This window comes from Poecile atricapillus, chromosome 5, assembly GCF_030490865.1.
Source record: "Poecile atricapillus isolate bPoeAtr1 chromosome 5, bPoeAtr1.hap1, whole genome shotgun sequence".
NCBI lineage: Eukaryota > Metazoa > Chordata > Aves > Passeriformes > Paridae > Poecile > Poecile atricapillus.
The window spans coordinates 9269099-9292035 of NC_081253.1; the positions used below are offsets into that span (position 1 = coordinate 9269099).

The 22937-nt window shown below is 40.5% G+C and overlaps 1 protein-coding gene across 2 annotated transcripts in view; it reads left to right on the top strand.

Annotated features, from left to right (window-relative positions):
- Positions 1–295: 295 nt before the first annotated feature.
- Positions 296–22937, top strand: part of OSBPL11 (oxysterol binding protein like 11) — a 38708-nt gene continuing 16066 nt past the window's right edge. The window contains exons 1-6 of one of the 2 annotated variants that reach the window (XM_058839575.1): positions 296–606; positions 15257–15325; positions 16396–16571; positions 17359–17438; positions 18172–18354; positions 22099–22300. In XM_058839575.1, coding sequence (XP_058695558.1) covers positions 467–606; positions 15257–15325; positions 16396–16571; positions 17359–17438; positions 18172–18354; positions 22099–22300 — 850 coding nt within the window. In that variant the 5' untranslated portion in view covers positions 296–466. Of the gene's footprint in view, positions 607–15256; positions 15326–16395; positions 16572–17358; positions 17439–18171; positions 18355–22098; positions 22301–22937 lie in introns of those variants that run through there. The other variant, XM_058839576.1, reaches the window with a different exon arrangement.

Below are 22937 nucleotides of genomic sequence, written 5' to 3' on the forward strand. Positions count from 1 at the left end.
CTGTACTGCTTCGTACACGCTTTTGCGGTCAGACACTACCACCGGCAATCCTCGACCCTTAACCTGCCACAATTTTATTGTTATTCCGTAACCTGCTAACGCGAGTCCTCCCAGAGCGCAGACAGCCTAATCAATTATTAACGCTTTGAGGAAATCTCCCCTTTTTTCACCCGACTCGCGAGTTTCGGACGATTCCGAAGGTTTGAGAGCGCTGCCCGCACTAAAGATGGCGGCGGCGCTGACCCGGAAGGGGCGGTGGGGCCGGGCCGGGTGAGGGAACGGGAGGGCGGGATCGCCCATCCCGGCGCGGCCGTGCGGGAGCCCGGCCAGCCCAGCGCGGCCAGCCCGGCCCAGCCGAGCGGGGCGCGGGGGTGCCGGCGGCCGCCGCCATCGCAGCCCGCATGGGGCGGGCTCGCTCCGTGCGCCGGGGCCGGGGGCGCCGCTGAGGGGCGGGAGCCGCGGCGCCATGCAGGGCGCGGACCCGGCGGCGGCCATGAAGGGGCCAGAGGGCGAGGGCAAGACGGAGCCGCTGCCGGCGGCGGCGGGGCAGAGCGGCGGCAGCAGGAGCGGCGGCGGCCGCGGCGGCAACAAGGGCTGGCAGTACAGGTGGGCGTGAGGCGCGGTGAGGGGCGGCGGGCCCGGAGCTGCCCCAGCGCGGGCGGGCGCCGTGGCTGCCCCGGCTGCAGCAGCGCTGGAAGCCCGGCGGCACCGCCGGGGTGCGGCACGGGGGACACGGCTGCCTCTGCCCCTGTGCCCACCGTCCCTGTGGTGCCCGCGGGCGGGCGGCTCCCGTTCTCCATCAGCACAAAGCTGCCGGGGATGATGTGCCTTTGCTCCTGCCTTTCAGATCCTCTTTTCCCCTCGCGGAACGTGGAGACCTGTTTAAAGTTGTTGGAGGCGCTTTCCAGCCTTTCCAGAAAAAAAACCCCAAAAACCAAACCAACAAACTTTGTGCCGAGTTTTAGATCTTTTTAAAGAGCTTAATGGCAGTCATTAATTTTTTTTATTGATGCTTTCTGTTAGTTGCTGGTAGCAAAACTGAGTGTGCACGGAGTTTCAATCTTCTAACTTAAGAACGGCTGTGCTTAGCATAAACCGCGGTGATTCCTGAGGTTCAGCAAGTCAGCGGAGGGGAGAAGAAACAGCCGGAGAAGCTGAGCACGCGGCATTAGTTTGAATTATTTGTCTGTGTGTTCGGGAGACTTGAGGGTTTCCATATGCTTTTCTTCTGCTGTGCTTTCTGTTTGAACACATTCCCACTCACACGCTGGTAGCGGGCTCTACAGCATCACTGGAGAGATTTCCGAATCCCTGCTCTCGGGTCTCCTCCTTGGCTGGAGTTCTGCCATGTTGCTGTTGAAAATGCTGCTGTTCTGTGAAGTTTGCACACTTCTCCTTCAAATGGAGACTCTCCAGAGCCGTCATCTGGCAGCCCAGATGGACTGGCTTGCTGTTTCCCGCAGAGCCGGAGCGTGCTAGAGACGGGCGGAGGGACAGGGGATGACCCCGGGACACGAGCACCCAGGCCCGGGATGTGCAGGCACCGAGCGCCCGGGTGCTTTTAATAGGGAATGAACAGCGCGGTCATCGCTGAGAATCTGGGTCATGAGTATTTCACTTTTCTGGTGACTAGTGCCGGAAGGAGAAGTGGTGATTTCAGGGTGACTATTGCAGGCTGTTAAGTCGGGAAAAGCTAATTGTCAGATGTAGCTATTGGCTGTTTTAACCACTGTTTCCAGTTGCTTTTAAACTCTGGATTCAAGTAGAACTGAATTTTCTAATGAAAATTGCTATTACTGTAACTTACTATCCATGTTTCACTGTGAAACACAAGAGTTAGTTTATGCAATCAAAATGGAAATGTTTTATATTTTTGTGTGGAAGTGAAGGGATGAGATGTCTGATTTGCCCGGATGTCTTTTTAGATATACTGTGTTGGTGGTGGTGGTCACTGGTCATTGCTATACAGTGAAATTCCACTTTTTAAAAATATTCATCCAATTGTTTTGTTTCTTCTTTCAGTGCTATGGCTTGTATGACAAATATTGAACTTACCCTGAGTGTTAGCCATTTTGGTGGCATGACAGCTCAAAGTAGGAGCTGTCATTTTTCCTTGTAGTTATCAATATCTTGTTTAATTTGCTCTAAAACTTCTGTGCAATTTTTTTTTTTTTTTAAATTCTAGTTCATTTGGAGAAATTTAGTGTACTAATTCTATTATCGAGGACACTTGAGATACCTCACTGTTAATCTCTGCTTTGTTTGGAATCAATTATTTACTCCTACATGTGTCTCTATATCTAATTACCCTTAAAATATCACCTTTCCCCTCTGTCTCCCTAGAAAGCCCTCCTGAATGAGATGCTCTAGCTTAGTTTTCACTTTGTGAATTGCTAATGTGCTAAAATGTATTTGACAAAAGACGAACTCCCCAATGATAAATCAGTGTCAGACATATGGGTTTTAGAAAGAGATTTTCTGGGAACTTTTGGTGAAAGTTTGATATTTAGCTTTCATAACACAGAGTTTGAGCAATGTGTGGTCTCATAGATTGGAAGGACTAGGGTACTGAGGTACTTGGTCTCAGTAGACCACATCTGGTGCAGAAGTTTAGCTCACTGTTTGGTGAAGCAACTGCTCAAAACAGCTATAGCAGAGTTGTCAGACAGTGGGACAACAGGTACTTGATACTCAAATGCTCCAAGTGGGGAATTAAGACCATGGATAAAAAATAAACTTCCAAGACTGCTGGAACCTGAAATAATGAAAACTGAATCTCTCAAAGAGGTGCAAGTTCACACATACTTGGCATAAATTAAGTATCTAGAAAATAAAAAATGAAGCAGGAAGTCTGACTTTATATTTCTGTAGGGGAATAATAGGGAGATTTTTAAACAGCTGTGATAGAGTTAGATCATATATTTCTTGTAGTGTAGAATAGACAACCAGCGAGTGCCAGACACTTCAGATGATGTGGAGATAAAGCTGAGTGTCCTGTCAATCCTCCTGCTTGAGGCCTGTGAATTGGTGAGTTTAGGCAGTCAATATAGCAGTGCCTCTTCTGGAATTTGTAAGGGTTTGGTTTCTTCTGAGGGTAGGAAAATGATTATTTTTTTTTATTATTATTATTTTACTTATTAGAAGTTAAGAGTTCTTGAGAAACTGCTCTTCTAGCCATCTGACAGGAAATGATCTTGTTTTCTTGTGAATATATGATCGGGTCAGAGTGTGTCTGACAATGACCAACCATTGCCTTCATTTTCCTCACTGGGGTCAGGAACAGCCTGAGAGTTAACTTGCAGAGAGAGCCTAAGAGGCTGCACTGCACACTGAATTCTTTAACCCTGTCTTCATTTAGAGAAACAATTACCAGGATGTAAGACATCAATAACTTCAGATTATTAAAAGATTACTTGATAAAGTGGTTTAAGATTATATTTTCTTTATTTTTAGCAGTAACCAAGCTGTGAAGTAAGTACACCCTCATCCATAGAAAGACTTACTTGCACTCAGCAATTCTGCCTTACCTTATGACCATCTTCATTTGGTTTTTGATTTGCTCTGGGTTAAATGAACAAGAGTGCTTTCAAAGCAGTGAGAGAAAGGAGACAGGTTGGGCTGGTACTTCTGTGACATGTGATTTGTAGTCATTCAAATAACATAAAAATTTCAAAACCAGAAAGCAGAATCTCTGTCTATGAGCTGAATGGAGAGCTGATCAGAACATGCCAGAGAAGTGTAACAAGTCCTGCCAGCTTGGCTTGAGGGGCTTTCAGATAATTTTGAGAGAAGTGAGTGGCAATCACTGGTTCTTATTTATCTACAAAATGAAATGTTCAAAGCACTATGGTTGACTAGAGAAACAAGATTGTCTTTCCCAGTTGGATACGTGCTAATGTGCTGTCCTCTTATGGTTTTTTTAGTGGTTCTGCTCTCAAATACGCAGATCAATTCTGCTAATAAAAGTATCCCCAGCATTTCTTCCCCTGTCATTAGAAATACAGATAAAATGTTAATGTATTTCCCAAATGACTGCTGATTTTGAAGCTTACAAGTTATATTTCAAAACCTCTTTGCTTTTTCACTTCTGCTTGTATTTTTGTAGATAGCTGCCTTTGTTCATTATTTCTCAAGTGGTTTTAGCATCTGTTCACTACAGATTTAGCCATGTATAGTTATAAAATGCTGCAGATTGTGTCTTTTGCCCTTCGTTTAAGGAAGTGAGTTACCTTTTGTTAGTTTTTCCTGAGAGTTTACCTGAGTGCTGCAGAGTTATTCACAGTTGTCAGTTAGTAGAGAAAACCCTTTAGATGAAATTAGCTTCAGGGGTAAACTTCCTAGACTGATAGTATATATATATGTATATATATTTATTTATTATTACATATATATTTTTTTTGCTGGGTGTGACAATGGCCAGTAAGGGAGTTCCTCATGGTGGGTGGCTTCTGCTTGTCATTAATTAGCTTATTAAGACAGATTCTCTTGTGGAATTTCTCTATATGGCTTTGGGTTGGAGTAGGAGGCTACGAAGAGCAGAGAGAGACTTGCCAAAGGGTAACACTAAATGCTTTTTGGTATTGAATGCAAATGGATAACAAATTTTAAACAATTGAAATGGTTGCCAGTCTTCTTTTGTGGGTTTTAGAGCTTTTCCAGTTGATACTATGCAAGCGTCTTCATAAATACTAAAAAAGGGGAGTAAACAGTTACTGACCTTAATTCAGTCTTCTGTGTTTGAGCAGGCCAGCATGTGACAATGTAGCAGGAGAACTGGTAACTGGAACAAGTGAATATATTTCAATTCTGCATTTTGAGATCATCATGAACACTTTTTCATAAAATCATCCAGTAGGAAATGTGTTTTAAAGGCAATGCTCGTTTCTAAGTTTGATCCCAGTTGACGCTGAGGATGACTAACAATACTTTGCACTTCAAACACGTAGAAGCAAAGCATGTGAAACTGAGCTAAGCTGTGGAAGCTCTTGATTTTCATTTGTGCTATCTTGCACCATCTAATGACAGTAGTAATTAGTGATGATCTAATTAGTAGTAGTAAAAGGAAGTGTCTTGAAACTGATACAATACTGTCCTTGTGTTATGGGTGTCCCAATGTCACTCTTAGTTGCAAGATGTACTGAGTGTTCCTAGTTTCTCTGTTTCTGGTCACATTCCAAGAAGTGTTTGATCTTGGGAGGATAAATTTCATCTGTTTGGTCTTTAAAGCTGGAACCAGCTTGGTATGAACAGGTACAGGAGGTGATGGCAGCTCAGTGTTCAACAACATTTGCTGACCTCTCCCTTGCTGGTCTTCTGTTCTTGTCTGGGAAATCCTTGCTTAGGCTGCAGTAGGGTGGTGTGAGCTGACCTAATCAACTGGCTCCTCAGTGTAGGCCAGAATTTAAGCTACACTCTGTTGCTTGGTAAGTAGGAGAAATGTCCCAAGCCTTCATGTAAATGTTAGTGTCATCCTAGGACAGTTCTCTCTAACACTGGTACTCCTAGTGCTTCCTTTCCATTACCCACCTCCCTTGTTCTGGATTTTCTTTTTGCATTGCTTGAAACAAAATTCTTTGGGATTCCAGGTGGAATTCATGTATATTTTCTGGAATCAATAAGTGTAACTCCCTTCTTTGTGGTGCACAGCTTCAGAGGAAGGGAGAAACTATAATTTTGTGGTGTCACTCCCAGGTGGGAGGTCTGGCAAGGGCTGCTCCTGTTTTGATTTTCCCCTGCTCTTGCAGATCACCTCACTTCCTCAGTATCCTGCTGTTGTAAGAACCTGCTGGCACTGTCACACTGAGGGGCCAGCTCCCAAGGGAGCTGGAGATGTACTGGCATTGTCTGGATTGGCTGATGGCTCTGATGCCAAGCCTGTGTTAAAGTGAGTCCTGGCCTTCCTTACTTCTGTTTCTGGAGATGACTGGAGATGCCTCAGCACTGCGGGACCTTCAGAAAGCCCATGCTGCTCATTTTCTGACTTGTTGCTGGTCTTCTGAGGTGTGATTTGGAGTGCTGAAGGGATGATTTTTCTCTAGCGGTTGCTGTGAAATTCAGAATTTATTTCTGTAATTTTATATGTTCCTTTTTATTACTAAAAATCAGATCAGGAGTGTTGTCACATTTGCTTGATATGCTGGAGGGAACTGGCTGAAAAACCTGGTGCCTGAATTTTTTTATCCTCATTTGACTTTTTGTTTAAAGAGTATATCATGCTCCTAACACTAATTTAGAAATTGTGCACTTCACATAATTTGCTCATTAGAATAGACAAGAAGCTCATAATTAAAATGATCAGCCAGTTACATCCATCTCAGGATGCATTCTATATTATTAAAATATTAAGGTCATCTTTTACCAAAATGATTTTACAGTTGCTAAAGCCCCAGGCACTTCTCAAAAGGCAGGTAAGCCCTTCATGTTCACACATGTATTTAAACTTGGAAAATTGGTGTTGGAGCAGATGTGTCATAAATTAAGAGAAGTAAATCTTTCTATGAGGGGTAGTGAGTGGATACAGTTGGGGAAACAGGTTTGGGTAATTTAAACAGGAGCTACATGTTGACTGATGTTCTGGTAGGGAATGTGAGCCCAGTTCCTGAGCCAGGTGACAAGGTCTGGGTTTCCTTCTCCGGCCCTGTGACTCCTCAGTGGGTGACTGTCAAGAGCACTGTCCCTCTCTTGGTTCTCAGAGCCTCTCCATGTTGGACAGACAGGGGTGTCACATGTGGGAGTTGCTTATGTTCATAGAGGCACGTTCACTTAGAGTTCAAATTAAGCCAAAATGAAGAAGCACCAATTTTTGGGTAGTGTCTGAATATCAAGTTGTGTTGTTCATGGACTAGATTTCTGAAGGAGTTGATGGCTGTTAAAAATGTCTTTCTGTCACTAAGTGCAAAGAGTATTTTTCAATTTCTGCTTTTCTAATGTAATTATGTAGCAGAGATTAATTAACTGGAGTACAACATTAACTTCCTCCTGTGCCACACACATTCTCTCCCCAGAGAGAAGATGAAAAACAAGCTGTATGTGCCTGACCTAATCACAGCGCTTGATGCAGAAGCCGAAAGCACCAGCTGCTGCTGTTATGTTATCCTGGGAAGGTTCCTGTGCTGTACTCATCTTACTGTGAAAATTAAAGCACAAGTGCAGTGGCCCCTGTTTACTTACAGACCTTGCCTTGATGTGCCCTCTGATCACCTGCCAGTGCTGATGAATTCTTGTAGGGGATCGCTGCCTGCTGGCAATGCTGCCAGACAGCTTTCTTCTTAGGGTGCTTTCAAAGCTTGTACCTTTTCAGATTTTCTGTTCTCTGTGCTCAATGCTGAAATGGGAGGGGAGGTCAGGCTGAAGTTGGGTAGGAGAAATGCTGTTCCTTCATGTGTGTTAAGCTGCCAATCTTGTATTTGACAGCCTGCTTTGGAGCTTTTTGCTGTGGGTAAGCATTTTTTCTTTTTTGCTTTCATTTGTGAATTCCAGAGTTTTCAAGGAGGCTGTAAGTCTTTAAAATATTGGTTAATGTTTAGGTATTGTCAAATTAGTTTCCTAAAGAGCCTGTTTTGCACTGAGAAAGTTGGTTACTTTCATTGCATGGAGATGTATTAGAAAACGAGAGATCTGCTGGGCAGAACTGCAGGATGCTGTATAAAGGAGCTGATTTCTGACCCTGGCTCTGACTTCCTTTGTGGTAATAGTCATATATTATTCAAACTGGTTTTCCCTGGTGATCACAGTGTTCCTCTTTTTCTTGGAGGATTGTTTTTTGAACATTTGGCTCTGATTCTGCAAAACTTTTGCAGTGTCACAGTTACAGCTGAAATCAGCAGAAGTCATGATTTGAATGTATGAATGAAATAAAATAAAAATTGGACTGCATTTGTCTCAAAATTAGAGAGGCAGAAAATTCATTGTGTCCAGTATCCAAATGGAAAGATAATGTTTTTGTCCTCTTACTGTTCAGTACACAACTCCTTCATAAATGTCCATAGCAAGCGCAAGAAAACCACGAGGGGACTCATTATTAGAGTGTGAGTGCCAAATGAATGATACCTCATACTCATTGCACGAGGAGAAGGAGCACTTTTGAATAATTCCTTGTCTGGGAATTACTCGTCCCTTAAAGCGTCAAACAAAAAAGTAGCCCTGCTCTCTTTATATATGGTCATAGTCATAGGTGGTTAATGTGTGTGCTTTCTTATTTAGAGTTTAAATCTTCCTGGTGTCTTATACCTCAATTGTAATGTCAAAGTGTTTTTGCTTAATTTCTCTGTGTTCAAGATTTATAGAATAATTTGGGTTGAGATAGGCTTCTGGGAAACCTCTAATCCTCCTGCTCAGCTTCCTGCTCAAAGCTTCAAAGTTAGATGATGTTGTTCAGGGCTGCTGAATTGCACCACTTTTAATTGTTTGTCAGCTAGACTTTAAACCACTGGCTATTGCTTCTTGAGTCTGCTGGTCCACACAGACTTTTGCATGTATTTATGAATATTTAGATAACATCAATTGACAATAGCCTATTTAAGTGTATTCTTACTTACTTGAAAAGTGATAGTAATTATTATCCTCAGTATTTAACCTGAAATGTTGCAAATAATATTTCAAAAATAATTACGAAGGAAGAGGCTCATCTGAGGTAGCTGATCAATGCATTTACCTTCAATTTCAGTGTTTTATTGCTGCAGAGTTCATAATGGCAATGTGTAATTGTTAATATAATCTTTTAAAAATATAACCATAAATACTCAGATCTCAAAACTGCAAAGGCATATCTGCATATTTCTGGTAGGATAAGAGCTACTAGACTAGAAGGAGAGAAGAATACCTTGGGATGGAACTTGTAGTAAGCTGAACCATGTTGAATTGTGCCAAAGAATAACTGAACAATACAGAGGTTTGCTTCACCAGTCTCTGTGGATAGTGCTTACCTGCATCCCCTGCTTTCCCAGGTGTCATAGGCAGCAGATTGTCCAAAACTGCAAAGGTGCTCATCCATCAATGTTTGCTTTGTATGTTATATCAGTACTGATCATTGGGCAGAGCAGCTTTAATTTGACTGCTTGAGCTTTCTGAAACTAGATTTTGAGAGAGTTTTGGGTTTTGTTAATTGTAATGTGTGAAACTGTGCATTATGGTGTGCTGATGTAAAGTGGTAACATAAATGGTAGCAAAGCTGCAGGCAACCTCTCCAGAGGCATTAAGGGGAGAGCTCAGACTTTTGGAGTCCTTGTTTTTTGTATGCTTCAGCTCTAAAACGGTGCTGGCTAAATCTACAGTTTGTTTTCCACTGATACCATTGCAGCAAAATCTGCTGGGTTGGCTACTGACTCTTGGGTGCAGCTTCAGTTCTGTTCTGCTGACGCAAATCCACAAATAAATTGTCCATGAGTGTAGTTCTTGCTGACTTGAGGTGTTCACCTGTGTGTGAGACAAATTGCTGAGCTGAATGTCACTGCAATTTTTTCTAGACAGATGTATTGTGAGAGTTAGAGAGCTCTGTAAATTATAAAGTAGCTAAATAATCAGTTTTATAGTCATTACGTGAGAACAGTGTTTTGCTACTTATTAATTAAATATTGTCTTCTACTTGCTACAGTGCAAAAGTGTTACAGTAGTTTCATTTGCATGTGATTGACCTGGGCCATTAATGCTGTAAAGAGGAGAATGGAATACAAATTTAGTTAAGATGGTTTAAAAAAACCAACCTGTTAGCTTGATTGTGAACTAGTACCGATAGAACTTGAGGTGCCAGCACAACTGTTGTGTTGAGAGCAAGGGTTGGGGATGGTGGGCAGTGGAAGAGCTCCTTACCTCAGGGGTTGGGAGGCTGGGCTGCATTATGCTGGAATCATGGACAGCTGATGGCTCATTTTGGTTCTGCTACACCTTTTCTTTGTGGCAACCCCATGCTGCTCTTCCAGTGCTTGTCTGTACTCACAAAGATTTACATGGGTACATGTGAAGAGAAGTTTTTCTGTCTAATGAGGGGGTGTGTGTTGCTGGCATACTTGGAGCCAAGGGGTGTTCTTCAGTATCCTCGGGGTCTACTGTTGATGTTCTTGTCATGAGGTTGGACCTCTTTTCCTTGCACTTGTTTTTGGATAATTGAGTAGTCAAACACATGAGCTGAAGAGCAGGAGCTTTGCTGCCACTTCACAGCTGACTATAGAGCACTCCTGGTGAGTTGCAAAGCAAGGATAGTTTTTTTTCCTTTCTTTCTTCCAAAAGCTGCTTGGAAAAGGAGAGGTGATTGATTGATGCTACTGCCTTACCTGGCTGGGTTTACTGGGGAACCCGCTCCTGCACCGCAGAGCTGTAGAGTTGGAGTGTGCTTAACTTGCTGCTGGTTTCTTGCAATTGCAGAAGATATGCCCAAAGTGTTCTATGCTGACATAGCTATTTGGATTTTTTTTCCCCTTTCTCTTCTCCACTGCCTGCCCCTCCGTGTAAGGAAAGGGGAATCTGCACTGTACATAAGCACTTTGCAAAGCCCAGTGAGGAAAAAGCAAGCCATTGCCAACAGTGAACCTGTGGGCAAATAGAAATGAACAAGTTCAGTGAAAATGATCACTGTTTTTTCCAAACTGTATAGTTGAAATCTCTCATTGTTTTGCTCTGTTACAATCCTCATTTCTTTATTTCATTTTCTTTTATACTCTGCTAGCTTTTAATATGAAGACAGTCTCTTTCACCGGGGTTTTGCATCTTGCTGTGAGCTCAGTAGAAAGGAGCATCTTCCCTTGGCCAGAGACCAAAGGCACTGTCATAACAGTGCTTGTGGCAGCTCTGGAGGCTGGATCCCCCTTCAGGAGCCCTCCCTGATGTCTTTGTGGTCTCCAGACTCCTGGTCATCCTTCCTGCTGGCAGCAAATCCACATATAGTCAGCCGCCACTTGAAGTCAGGCCTTACACAAGTCAGTGGGGAAGCCTTTGGCTGCTGCGTTTGCTCTTCAGACAGCTGTTGGGTCTTCAGAGACTTGGCTGCTCAAAGCATCCCACATGGTGCTGTCTGGGTCCCAGCAAAATTAAAATCATCTGAAGGGCAGTCTTGGAACTGTTCTGTAACTGCTTTCCCGATGGGTGTACATTTTGTGCTGCTGCTAGGTTTTTTTCTGTGGGGCTTTCATGGAAACCTACACAGGAGGGGTATGAAAAAAGGTTGGTGAAGCCTTTTGCTTTTTTACTGCTTCTCAGAGAAAATGTTGGCCCCGGCACTTGTCAGGTGTGAGCCTGGGTGTCTTGGCAGAAGCTCCTGAAAGACGTCATTATGGGACTACTGTTCCTCAGTATCTGCGTCCAAAGCTCGGGTGCTGCACGTAAACAGGATACAGGGGAATTTAGCCTGATTGTCACTGTCTTCTTTCTTCCCTAGGACAGGAGACCACCCTGCAAGGCCCAAGCAGCTGTTGCAGTTTAGGAAAGGACAAGTAAAACTAGAGATGGATAAATAAGCTAACAGTGAGACTTTGTGAATCTTTTATTCCTATTATATTTTTTTTATAGCACATAAATATGTAGAAATCTGGCTTATGGCAAACATCTTTGATGTAAGGGAGGGATAATTTTGTGGGAAGGATATGAACCGATGTGTAATTGTTCTCAGACGTCTGTCATTTGCTTCTAAGGACAGTTTCAGTCCTTCTCACAGTATTTATAAACTAAAACATTGTGATAAGTGGACAGTCAAGTTCAATGGTGTTCAGCCTTTGGGAGAAAACCACAGGTTTTGGGAGGTGGTAGATGTTGCTGGGCTAGAGTTTAGATGATGTATCGTGTTCTGCATAACTTTTTTCTAGATTGTGATTTGTACAATATCCTCACTTAAAGTACTCTAGCAAAAGTTAAAATCAAATTTTTTTTTTCATGTCCTTAAGACTGTGATCTGTCTGTTGCAACATTTCCTTTCTTTGACAGGACATGTGAATTTCGACAGAAATAGGGCCTTTAGGGATTGTTGACTCACTGTTGCTGAGCTGTTGCTATTCCTCTGACAATCTGAGACTGTGGTGAGCATTTTAAATAGCACCAACAGCATCTTGGCTATGGAAAGACACACGTACCCATAGGTACATGTACGTGCATGTAGGCAGCAGTGTGAATGCAAAGGGATTCTGAAAATCAGGAAGGATCCCAAGGGAGCCAGCCCTCACTGTCAGTGTTAAGTTGTTCAGTGTTTTGTGTCAAGTTCACTTCTGAAATCTGTTTTCTAGAAGTCAAAAACCCCTATGTCAGAAATTTTGCAGGCTTTTGAAATACGCCGGTGACTTTGAGACAGGTTTTGCCAGCAGTGTTTCCAATGAAACAACAGTAGGGGCTTACTCATATTTTATGAGCTGTGGTTATCTGTGAGCAGAGCCAGTGCTTGAACCTCAACCTCTTGTTCTCAAAGTCTATCATTTTACAAGCTTTCTGTAGTGCTCTGTAGATGGCTGTCATTTGGCTGTCAGTTCCATACTAGTGAAATGTTACTGGGTTTTCTTTGGGTTGGGTGTGTTTTTGTATTTTTTTTTTTATGTTAACTGTTCTGCCTTACATCACTGCTTGAGCAACAGCAAATATCTTGGTTTAACTCATGCTGTGGAGGCACTAATCTTAAAATTCTTGAAGAAATGCTTTAGTTACAATCCCTGGCCTTGCTCATAAATAATACTGAGAACATTTTTCTGTATTCATACATGCAGAAGAAGATTAGGAGGTTAACTGTAGTTCTGTCATGGGTTTATGTACAGTTATAGAATTTACTTTTTTGTGAGTTGCAATTTTCAGAGTGGGTTTAGATTTCTTTAGTGTTTATAATTTTAATTTATTTAAAAATAAGCCTTAGTTCAAATGTTGAAATATTAGTTCTTAGTCACTTCCTCAGACTTCCATGGAGCACTGTTCTCAAAGCCTTTCAGCTGAACCCTCCAGGACTGATGAGCTTAGAGATATAAATTATTGAAGAGGAGACATTTGGAGATGTTTGGGTCTAGACAAGGTGAAAATCCAAGTGGAAAAGACCATGCACATAATAGCAAAATGTGATGGTCATTGGATGCGGAACTACATCACCAGAAGAGCTGCACTCCCTTCTACAGTGCCTTTTTTTGCATGACAAAATCATCTATTTTATCTGTCACACCCAAAAAACCCCCAGAGGTCAAATGATTTTAATCAAAGGCTATTTAATTTATCCTTGTCAGATGAATGGACTTCCATATACATAGTCCTTCATCCACTTAGTCCTGCTGCATTCAGTGCAGTCTGAACTTACCTTCCTGATTTTTCTTGGGTTCTGTTAAAGGTACCTGTGGTTTAGGCACATTACTTAATGGGGGTGCAGTGGCTGTAGCCTGAATGTGCAGGGCGATGTACAGTGTCTCACTGAAAAGCAAGGGCGTAGCTTGCATTCACTAGAGCTGAAAAACAATTAGCTGTGACTAGGGACAATTTTCAGATGATTAAAACCCAAGCTCATGCATTTTTATGACTATGCAATCTCATAATTTTCAGCTAAATTAAGACAGTGAGCAAGTCTAAACTCTACTTCCCTTGTATGCCAATAATAACAAATGAGAGGCGTCTGCAGAGGATGAGTTTGATTATGTCTCCTTTAGCTTCTCTGTACATTTAAAATATACGACACCCTCTGCTCTCCTTGGTTTTATTTTTATCTGTAGTACCACTTAATGAGCTATTAGAAATTAAATTCCTAGATAGTCCTGCTGGCTGCTCTCCATTGCAGGATATTACTGTAATACTAATGGCTGCTGTAATAGCTGGGACACATATTTTTGCTTTTAAAAGTAACATTAAAAATCAGCAGCTTGGTTTTTTTCTTCAAAAAATGTACATTCTTGTATCTCTTGGCTTGTGTTGTATCACATAATGGCAGTGATTTACTCTGTGGCTGTTTTCATTAGTGTCACCCTAAATAGCTTCCTTTGAGATGAAACAGTGTAACATGTGATATTTATCAAATTGTTAGATATCTAATTAATATGGTGATAGTGTCTATAAATGAGGTGCAGACAGCAGCTTCAGCTGTTACTTGGAATTTTCCCCAGTACTTAGCCCAACTCTATTTGCAACCGAAACTACTAACGGAGATGATCCCTTGTCTCTCATAGTCCTATTTTCCCTACTTTTCCCCTTTTGCTGACATGGGGCTACTTTGTCCATTTAACATCCAAGACAGGTTGCTGCTGCTCCAATGGACTCTGAATCATTTCATTTCATCTTCAACATACTACAGCCTACAGAAATTTTAATTTAAAATTTAAGTAAGATTAAAGACAAATTTATTTTGAAGAAGCAAATACTGTCTGATATTTGGGTCATTGTTTCAATTCTTCTTTGTAATAATAGGAACTTTTTTCTCATGTTGGATCTGGAATTGTCTATCAAGAGTGTGTTCTTCAGTGTAGGATTATGACCTACTGTGAGGTGAGGGCACTGAGGTGGCATTTCTAGATTTATGGGAATGTACAGCATAAAGTGGGTCTTTAAACTGTGGCCTTAAAGTGAGTAATTTGTAGCCATGGTAGTTGTAGGCCTTATTTAGGGCAATTGATTTTCAGAAATGGTAATGTATTTTGCCTATAGTGATATTAAGTCTCCATGCCAAGTGTCTTTAGTGGAGTCTCACTTTTGGTGGATGTTGCAAGTCGAATCTTTGAAGGAGAAACTACTGCATTTTCTCATCAGGCTGGAGGAGGAGATGTTTTGGCTTCTGGTTTAGGTTTCAGAATATGTTGATGTGAGCTACACTTGCATGTTGTGTTCGGTAGAACATCTGTTCAGGAGCATGACTGTGTAGGGGAAAGGATGCTGGACAAGAGGGATTAAGAACACCACACTGATGTAGGAGTAGCTACAGACTGTTTAGGTTGGTGGCTGTGATCCTGGGGTCTGTTAATAAGCTAGTGAAAGTTTTGTTCAGGAGTCCAAAAGCACAGAGTTTATTTTGAAGAGAGAGCAGGAAGCAGAAGCAGCATGGATACAAAGTCGTTAATTACATGAAACTTGTAAAAATGTGTCTAGAAGTGCCTGTTGAATTGGTGCAGCTAATAATGGTTTGAAATTATTTGGAATTCAGTAAGTATGGTTAAATTGTCATAAGAAACTATTTTTGGAACAAGACTAGAAAGGCTTTAAAGTGTAGCTTTATTAAATTGATAGTGACATTCTAAAAATGAACATAAAATGAATAAAGATGGTCAGAAGCTGGGAGGATCTAAAACATGTTTGGTGTTGTCTGATTGCTTTTCTCTTTTGATAGTGATCACATGGAAAATATTTGTGGCTACTTAATGAAATACACCAATCTTGTCACTGGTTGGCAATATCGGTAAGTCTTTTATGGTGCTTTTTGGTAATGCTGGTCTCTGCAGCATCCAAATGAACATGTTTCTGATTTTTTTAATAATATTTAGATTTCCCTTTTTTCAGTAGGCAAACTTTATGCAAGAATCTTCTACTTTTCTCAGTATAGGTTAAGTTAATGTGTAGATGAATAATATTTGTATTAAGGCATGAATATAAAAAAGGCATAGGCAATATAAAACACTTAAGTCATTTAGTGGCCTATATTTGTATGTGTAAAAAGCATTAGGTTTTTTCTCCTTTTCTATTAAAAAATACTGTCTTTGTGTTTTCTGCTGAGTTTTCACCTTTGTGCCAAATAATGCTATCACTTAAAAAAGTTAAGACTTTATTACTGTAAATTCAAACTCAAGCAGGCTTTTCCCTTTCCCCAGGATGTTGTCTCCCCTGGAATAACTTGATTTTCTGTGTCAAGTGAAATTCTCTGGTCAGATTTCTTGTTTAATGCTCTTCCTAGAGCAGCACAGTGCAACCAAATTAATGCTGGAGAGACAAGTCTTTAGTGTACCACACTGTGCCACCTGTGCTGCCCCTGGCATGGAGTGACTTGTGTCATTATTCTCAGCATTAAACTCAAGTGGAACTTGAAGCTTAATGTTCAGTTCCATTAAAAAAAAATAAATCTGGATTTGCTTCAGTTTCATGGTTTTGTGTTTCAGCACCTTTGTATCTGGGGTGTTTTATTCTTAATGTATGTAGTTTAAGGATTTATTAAACCCTAATGATTCAGGATATAATTTTTGTTTCCCAAAATCTTGCAATAGTGTTCTTCTGTGGGCATGTTGTTTTGTTGTGCAATCCCTGTGCTCTGAGAAAAAAAATGCCAAGAAATTAATTTCTGTGCCATTTTGGGGACATAACTCACATGTTTAAGGTTTTCCTGACACAAGTCTTTTAGTCCCAATCCCATCTGTGTGAACCTGTAATGAGAGTAGTGACTTCTCCCGGTACCACCACCTGCACAAAAAAAAAAAAAAAAAAGAAAAGGAAAAGGAGCTGATTTTATTCAGTGTATTTGCTTTGTTATCCTTGCAGGTTTTTTGTATTAAACAATGATGCTGGCCTGTTGGAGTACTTTGTGAATGAGCAGTCTAGACATCTGAAGCCCAGAGGTACCCTGCAGCTGGCTGGAGCTGTCATTTCACCCAGTGATGAAGACTCTCACACCTTCACAGTCAATGCTGCCAGTGGGGAGCAGTATAAACTAAGAGGTAGGACCTGGATTCTTGGGCAGGGGATCCTTCCACTAGAGGACAGTCCTGGCTCTCACCTGGGGCTGCTTGGCTGGACCTGGCTGCAGGGCCAAAGTGAGACAACCTGGTTGGTAAAGTGCTGCCATGAAAATTATGTTCAAAACTTCCATCCCACTGTTCAGCTAGAAATGGTCCTTATTTATGGATAGTTCCATAACACTTGGGTTTGATGACCTTCAAAAGAAATCATATGTGTAGAATGGGATTTAATCTTCATGTATAGTGTCCTTAAATTGTACTGATTCAAAGTTTTCTAAATTCGTGTAGGTAGCAATACTGTGGTGATGCTCACAGAGAATTTAATTATTCCTAACATTCGGTTTGTTAGCCACCTTATGGTGGTTATAAAAGCCCATCCTCTGATTTTGTAGGCTGAAGAAATAATAACTTTGAGAATTTCTTCCCTTGAAGACTTGCTGTAATTTTCTAATTTGGTGTATCTCACTCTTATTCCAGGAAAATGTTTCATGCTGTTAGATTACAATATTTATGAGGGTAGTTGTGGTTTGTTGATGTTTTTCAATTCATTTTGTAACACCAAAAATAGCATAAAAAAGAAGAAAGTATATACTATTTATGTTGAACTTGACCTAACATTATAGTTATTACAGTCAAATGAGTTTTTGATTAAAAATAAATTACTTTGCACTGTTAGTCTTGTGATTTTTAAGAATTAAGCAGTCATTTTTGCCCATAATTTGAAATGTCTTAGTTTAACAGAATCCTTTTGGTTTGCTTTTATTAGCTACTGATGCTAAAGAGCGACAGCACTGGGTTAGCAGGCTACAGATATGCACACAGCATCACACAGAAGCTATTGGAAAGGTATGACTGATGCTCTCATGGGCAAAACTCAGGCTGGTGATAGAAGCAGTTGCAAATACAGTTTCAGTGTTATTGAAGCCCTTCCATTTTGGGAATGTTACTTCTTTTTTTTTTTTTTTCTTTTTTTAAGCCCCTTCTTTTCTAAAAACCACTCAGCAGCCCACCAATAAATTTAGGATGAATTCTATGTTTGAGAAAAACATCCTCAACGCTATATCTGAGTACTGTTGTTTCTATTTGCTAACCATGTGGTGGGAATGCATATAGTGTATTTCACAGAACCTCCTAATTGCCCTAACATCATTCTAATACCTGAATAAAATCTTTCTTTTAAGTAACAATCAACATCTTATAGCTAGTTTTGTTGTAAGAGATAAGTTGAATTAATAGCTCTAAATGAATTTTCATCTTTTTAAATGTCAGCTCTATCCCTGCAGGATCTGTTAGGAGTCAATTTCTAGTGCAGTTGCAGAACAAGGACTGATCTTCAAGTCAGAGAAGTGATACTTACTGATACAGATTGTTCTTAATTAGACTATAAAAGAGGGCAGCTAGAAGCAGACAGTGGAGAATATTTAGCAGTTGCTACTAATACATTATTAGAGCTTTGCCATCTTTCCTTGCTCTATAAAAAATTAAAAATTAAACTGTTCTGCTGTATCTTTCACATTAGAACTTGCTGGTTATTAGGATTAATTGTAAATGTTTCTCAATATGCTTATTTATTCACTAGAACAACCCTCCTCTGAAATCTCGCAGCTTCTCTCTTGCATCCCAAGGAAGTGCCAACTCTCCTGGTGTGCAGAGAAGACCCAGTCAAAATGCAGTTTCCTTCTTCAATGTTGGACATCACAGATTGCCAACAGGAAAAAGAGTTCCCATTATGCAGCCAGATCACCTTGTAGATGTTAGAGAGGTTTGTATGCTTTAAATTCCCTTACAGTTTTCTGAGAGAGCTGTGGTGTTATTTGTAAGGTTGTGAAGAAACCTGCTATTCTTAGTTGGATGTATTGTCAGTAGCATGTCCTAAGCTATTTTTGCACAGCTGTGTGAGGATAAGTAATTTGCCCTGGCTAATTGTAGAAATACATGGTATATATTCTGTGATTTTTGTACTCTGCAGTAGTGTCTTGATGCTGGAGGTAGAACCATGTTCTCATCCTTACAAGTTATAGCACTACAAGTGACAAGGGAGTATCCTTAAGGGGTATAACAGCACATACTATGATATTATTGTACATTTTTCTTCCCATGAGAAGCTATAGAAGAACTGACTAAGCTGTGCTTGTGTCTCTCATGGCTAAGAGAAGTTGGTCTTGATTGATATTTCAGAATGCTAATACTATTTTCTGGTATGCTGATTCATTTAGATGAATTGTCTCGGGATGGATATGACTGAACAGAGAGCAATTCAGACACCTGGGATTTTTTTCACTATATGTTCAGGTGTAGTGTATTTTGGGAGAAAAATCCAGAAATAATTACCTTTCCATCTTGACTGATAGAGCAGACTGACTGCTGGTTGATTTTAGCTTGTGGATGATTCCAGGGTGGATCTTGCTTATCTAAAGATAACGCATTGCTGACCTGTGTTACTTAGTGGTAGTATTATGTTAATGAGTATTTTAATGTTAACTGTAATTAGTGTGACGTGATACATTTCTTGGCAAAAATAAGTCTCTAATGGAGGGCTTTTTAATTTAGCAAATAAAGATACAGGAAGCATGAATAGCTAGAAACTGAACTTAGACAAACTGGAATAGAAGAGTGAACCTCATTAACCTTAAAATATGTGTCTGAGCACTGTGGTAAGTTCTCCAGTAAATGAATGTTGCAGATAGTTTCACTGGTATGGCATGCTGTCATTGTGCCCCGATTTATATCAGGTACTAAGGTGTAATTATTCAGTAGCTTACACAAAGTGAGTGCCTCTTTAAACCTTAGAGTCTGTGAGTCTCTCTCCACAGCAAACTGTTCTTGCAGATCTCTTGCAAAAGGGTAATTGCTGCCATCCTGTTTTTATCCTCTCAGAGCAGTAAAGTCTCCTATAGTGCTAATGCAGAGATGTGTGAAGCACTGCAAGGTGCTCAGGAAAATAAAAATGTTTCAGAAATGGCTTTTTCAGTTTTTGAATTTTCAAACACCATTGTGGCATTCAAAATTTCAGGGAGGAAAGAGGAGTATGTGTGAGCTGGGGCACTGAAGCAGTGGATTGCATCCTGTAATTGGGATAAAGTGGAATGACTTTTCCTGGCATTACAAAGAGCACAGGAAGCTATTCCTGCTCTTTTGATTGCTGCTGAGTTTGATGTCACAGCATGATTATTTATCAACTTAAAAACTTCTGACCTGCACAGAGGAAGAATCCTCTGTAGTAGTGGCTCTTCTGAATGTTAAAATTAGTTTGCTTGCCTTTTTTAAGCTAAAATTCTTGTTAGATACAATGCCTAGTTTTTTTTAGATGTAATTAAAATACTGAAGGGCAGATACTTGTCTGTTACCCCTGAACATGGTACAGCTGGAACATTTAGAAATTCATTTTGAAAAGCTGTGGAAAGAGCAACTTCTTTGAAAGGATCTGCTACATTGTGACCATTTCTGATTTTCCCATGCACTGCACTGTATCTGGGTCTCCTTGTCAGCCCCTTTCCCTTTAACTTCCCCTTGTTCTTGGCTGAATATGTGTCATGATGCTGACGTAGTTACTGTGCAAAGCAAGAGGTTTAAGATCTTTTTGCTAACTTGCACCTAATGCAGGTGTCTGTGTGTTTGCAAAGTGAGAACAGTTTTGTATTTTGTATTGTGAACAATGTGTATTTTTCCAAGATTTTGGACTTATAGTCACTGTGCTTTTCTTCTCCTGGCACTACGTTTTTTTTCCCCAAAGATGAGTGTATAAATAGGAAAAGCCTTAGGACTGTTCAAAGTGTGTTCTTTGAAAGGGAAGATGTGCCTATTTGAACTTCATGGCTTGTCCTATTGTCTGGTCTGTCCAGGAATGAAGTGCTTGGGGCCTACCACATAGTGAATTACTAACAGTAAAGGTCACCAGAAGGATTGTGTTGATTTGTCAGCTAATTATCTGTAGGGTTTTTGTGTGGGTTTCTTTTTAAGCCAACACACTTTTTCAAAGTTGGGAAAAAAATGCACACAAAGGCTTTTATCACATTTGTGTCTGGAGAAAAATGAAACACATGTTGTGATAGCAGCTGGTGTGTTTGTATAGGCAAGGCTATCTATAACTAAATATTTTAGTAGCTTTCTGCCCTGTTGCTCTTGGTATATGCTAAGGCTGTCTTTGCACAGTTAACACCACTTTTAAAGAGCCAATGCTCTGTAAATTCACAGCTTCTCACGCTACAGAGCCATGCCCTTAAAAGTTCTAAAGATCACATAGTATGAATTTGGATGAATACGTGTTCCTTAAGTATTGTATGAAATCTTAAAAGCAGTTCCTGGAGGGGATTGCAGGTAGTAGTACTGAAAAAAAAAAATCAGTCAGATACTGCTAGGATTGGGAATTAAATAATTGGAATGAAAAAGCTATGTAGTGCCATAGTAGTTAAATGCATGATTCTTTTAAGGTTTTTTAAAGAAATTCTGGTGCTGCCCTTCTAAATCAATCTGTCCTTACATTTACCTTCACTATCAGAACATGTAATGATTGCAGAGTAGTGCTGCCCAGTTACATGGCTGCTGTTTGTTGTTCCTCTCCAGAAAGGACACTAGCATGTGTAGGAATTTGCTTTCATTCATGTGATTCAAAATCAGGTAATACTTTGTTTCTGTGAGTATAAAGAGGAAAGTGCTGCTTGATGGCTGGTGTGCTTTGCCCCTGTATCTCATGTGGGCAGATGTGCTGTTGAAGATTCTGTGATTTAAGGGTGTGGAGCTCTGTGTGAAGCAGGAAAGGAGCTTGGGGAAGAGCAGGGGGAACAATGGTAACAGGACAGCTGCAATCTGAACACAGAATGAAGGTGAAAATCCTGCTGGCTTTTCTTCCTTCCTTGCAAAGTAAACACTGAGATAGTGATAATCATTGTGGTGTCAGTGCAGACAGTAAATGAAGATCCTTTATGGTTTAAGCCAAAATGAGGAATACAGGTCTTCTCTGTTAAAGTACTGCACCTCTGATTGTAGGGAGTGAAAAAAAATCTTGATACCCACAGACAGTAGATCCTATTCCAGGCTGTGCAGAGCACAGAGCTTAGTTACTTCTCACACAGAGTGTACATGGTGATGCCTTAGGATTTTAGCTTTTATATTTTTCATATATTTGTAATCCTGCAATTCCCCTCTCACCTCATCCCTATATACTAGGCATGAAAGTTTGGTATTTACTGCAACAAGTATCTTGTTCAAATTCCTCTTTTCCTGCTTTTTTAAAGCCACTTTCATATTCTTTTGCTTGTTAATAAAGTGCCATGTATTTTTGTGAGTAGATTCATCATCCATTTAATGACTCTTGTAGTAGTAGCTCTCACAGTTAAGAAAAAAAGTACAGTTAATTTTACATATGTTTGTTTTTTACGTATGTTTACATCTGTTACCTTGTAGTTTTATGATTGTTCTGAAGCCTTTTGGGGTCCTCTGTGTGCACAGCTGGACAGGTATTACACAGCACTTCTACCACCTGATAAGTGACTGTTTTGTTTGACAGATGATGTCTCAGGCTGAGGGCCAGCAGAGAGACTTGATCAGGAGCATAGAATGCCTTCCTGCCTCCGGTCACCTTACATCCTTGGATCAGGACCTATTGATGCTCAAAGCAACTTCCATGGCAACCATGAACTGCTTAAATGACTGTTTCCATATTCTCCAGTTACAACATGCTTCTCAACAAAAGGGATCCTTACCAGCAGGTGGGTATAGGTGCTCACAGGGAGCAGAGCTCTGTAACAAATACAAATCCCTTCCTTCATGCAAAAATGTTTGTTCCACTAACACATGGGCAAAGAAAACTGATGACTGCCTGGATTCTTGTGAATTTTTCCAGACTCCAACTTGTTTGTGTTGGGTGGAACTCTGTGCATGTTGAATATATATTTTTTAATCATTTATTTTATCAGGAAGTCTATGGCAGCAGCTGCATAAATGTGACATCTAATTGTTGTACAACATCTCACTACAGAATAAACCATTAAGGCACCCCAACATGAAGGCTGCCTTTGGGATATAACTGTAATAGTGGAGGGGGAATTTTATAGGATTGCAGATTCTAGGACATGTGGTGTCCACTACAACTGTGCCAAATGCCATGCTTTTTTCATTCTTTTTTTACACACTGATTACCTATTGTAAGTATTTATTATACTCTTATTTAAATGTAGCTTCCATTTCTAGTTAAGCATTAAAATACAGAACTCTGAATTTGCACTGGTTGCTACTCATACTATTTAAATATCAGTGTTCTTGTTTTGAGTTACTGCCTTATTCTAAACCACAGTCTAAAGAAAAGTGTTGTATTCTAGTCTGAGGCCAGAATGGACTAGTCAATGA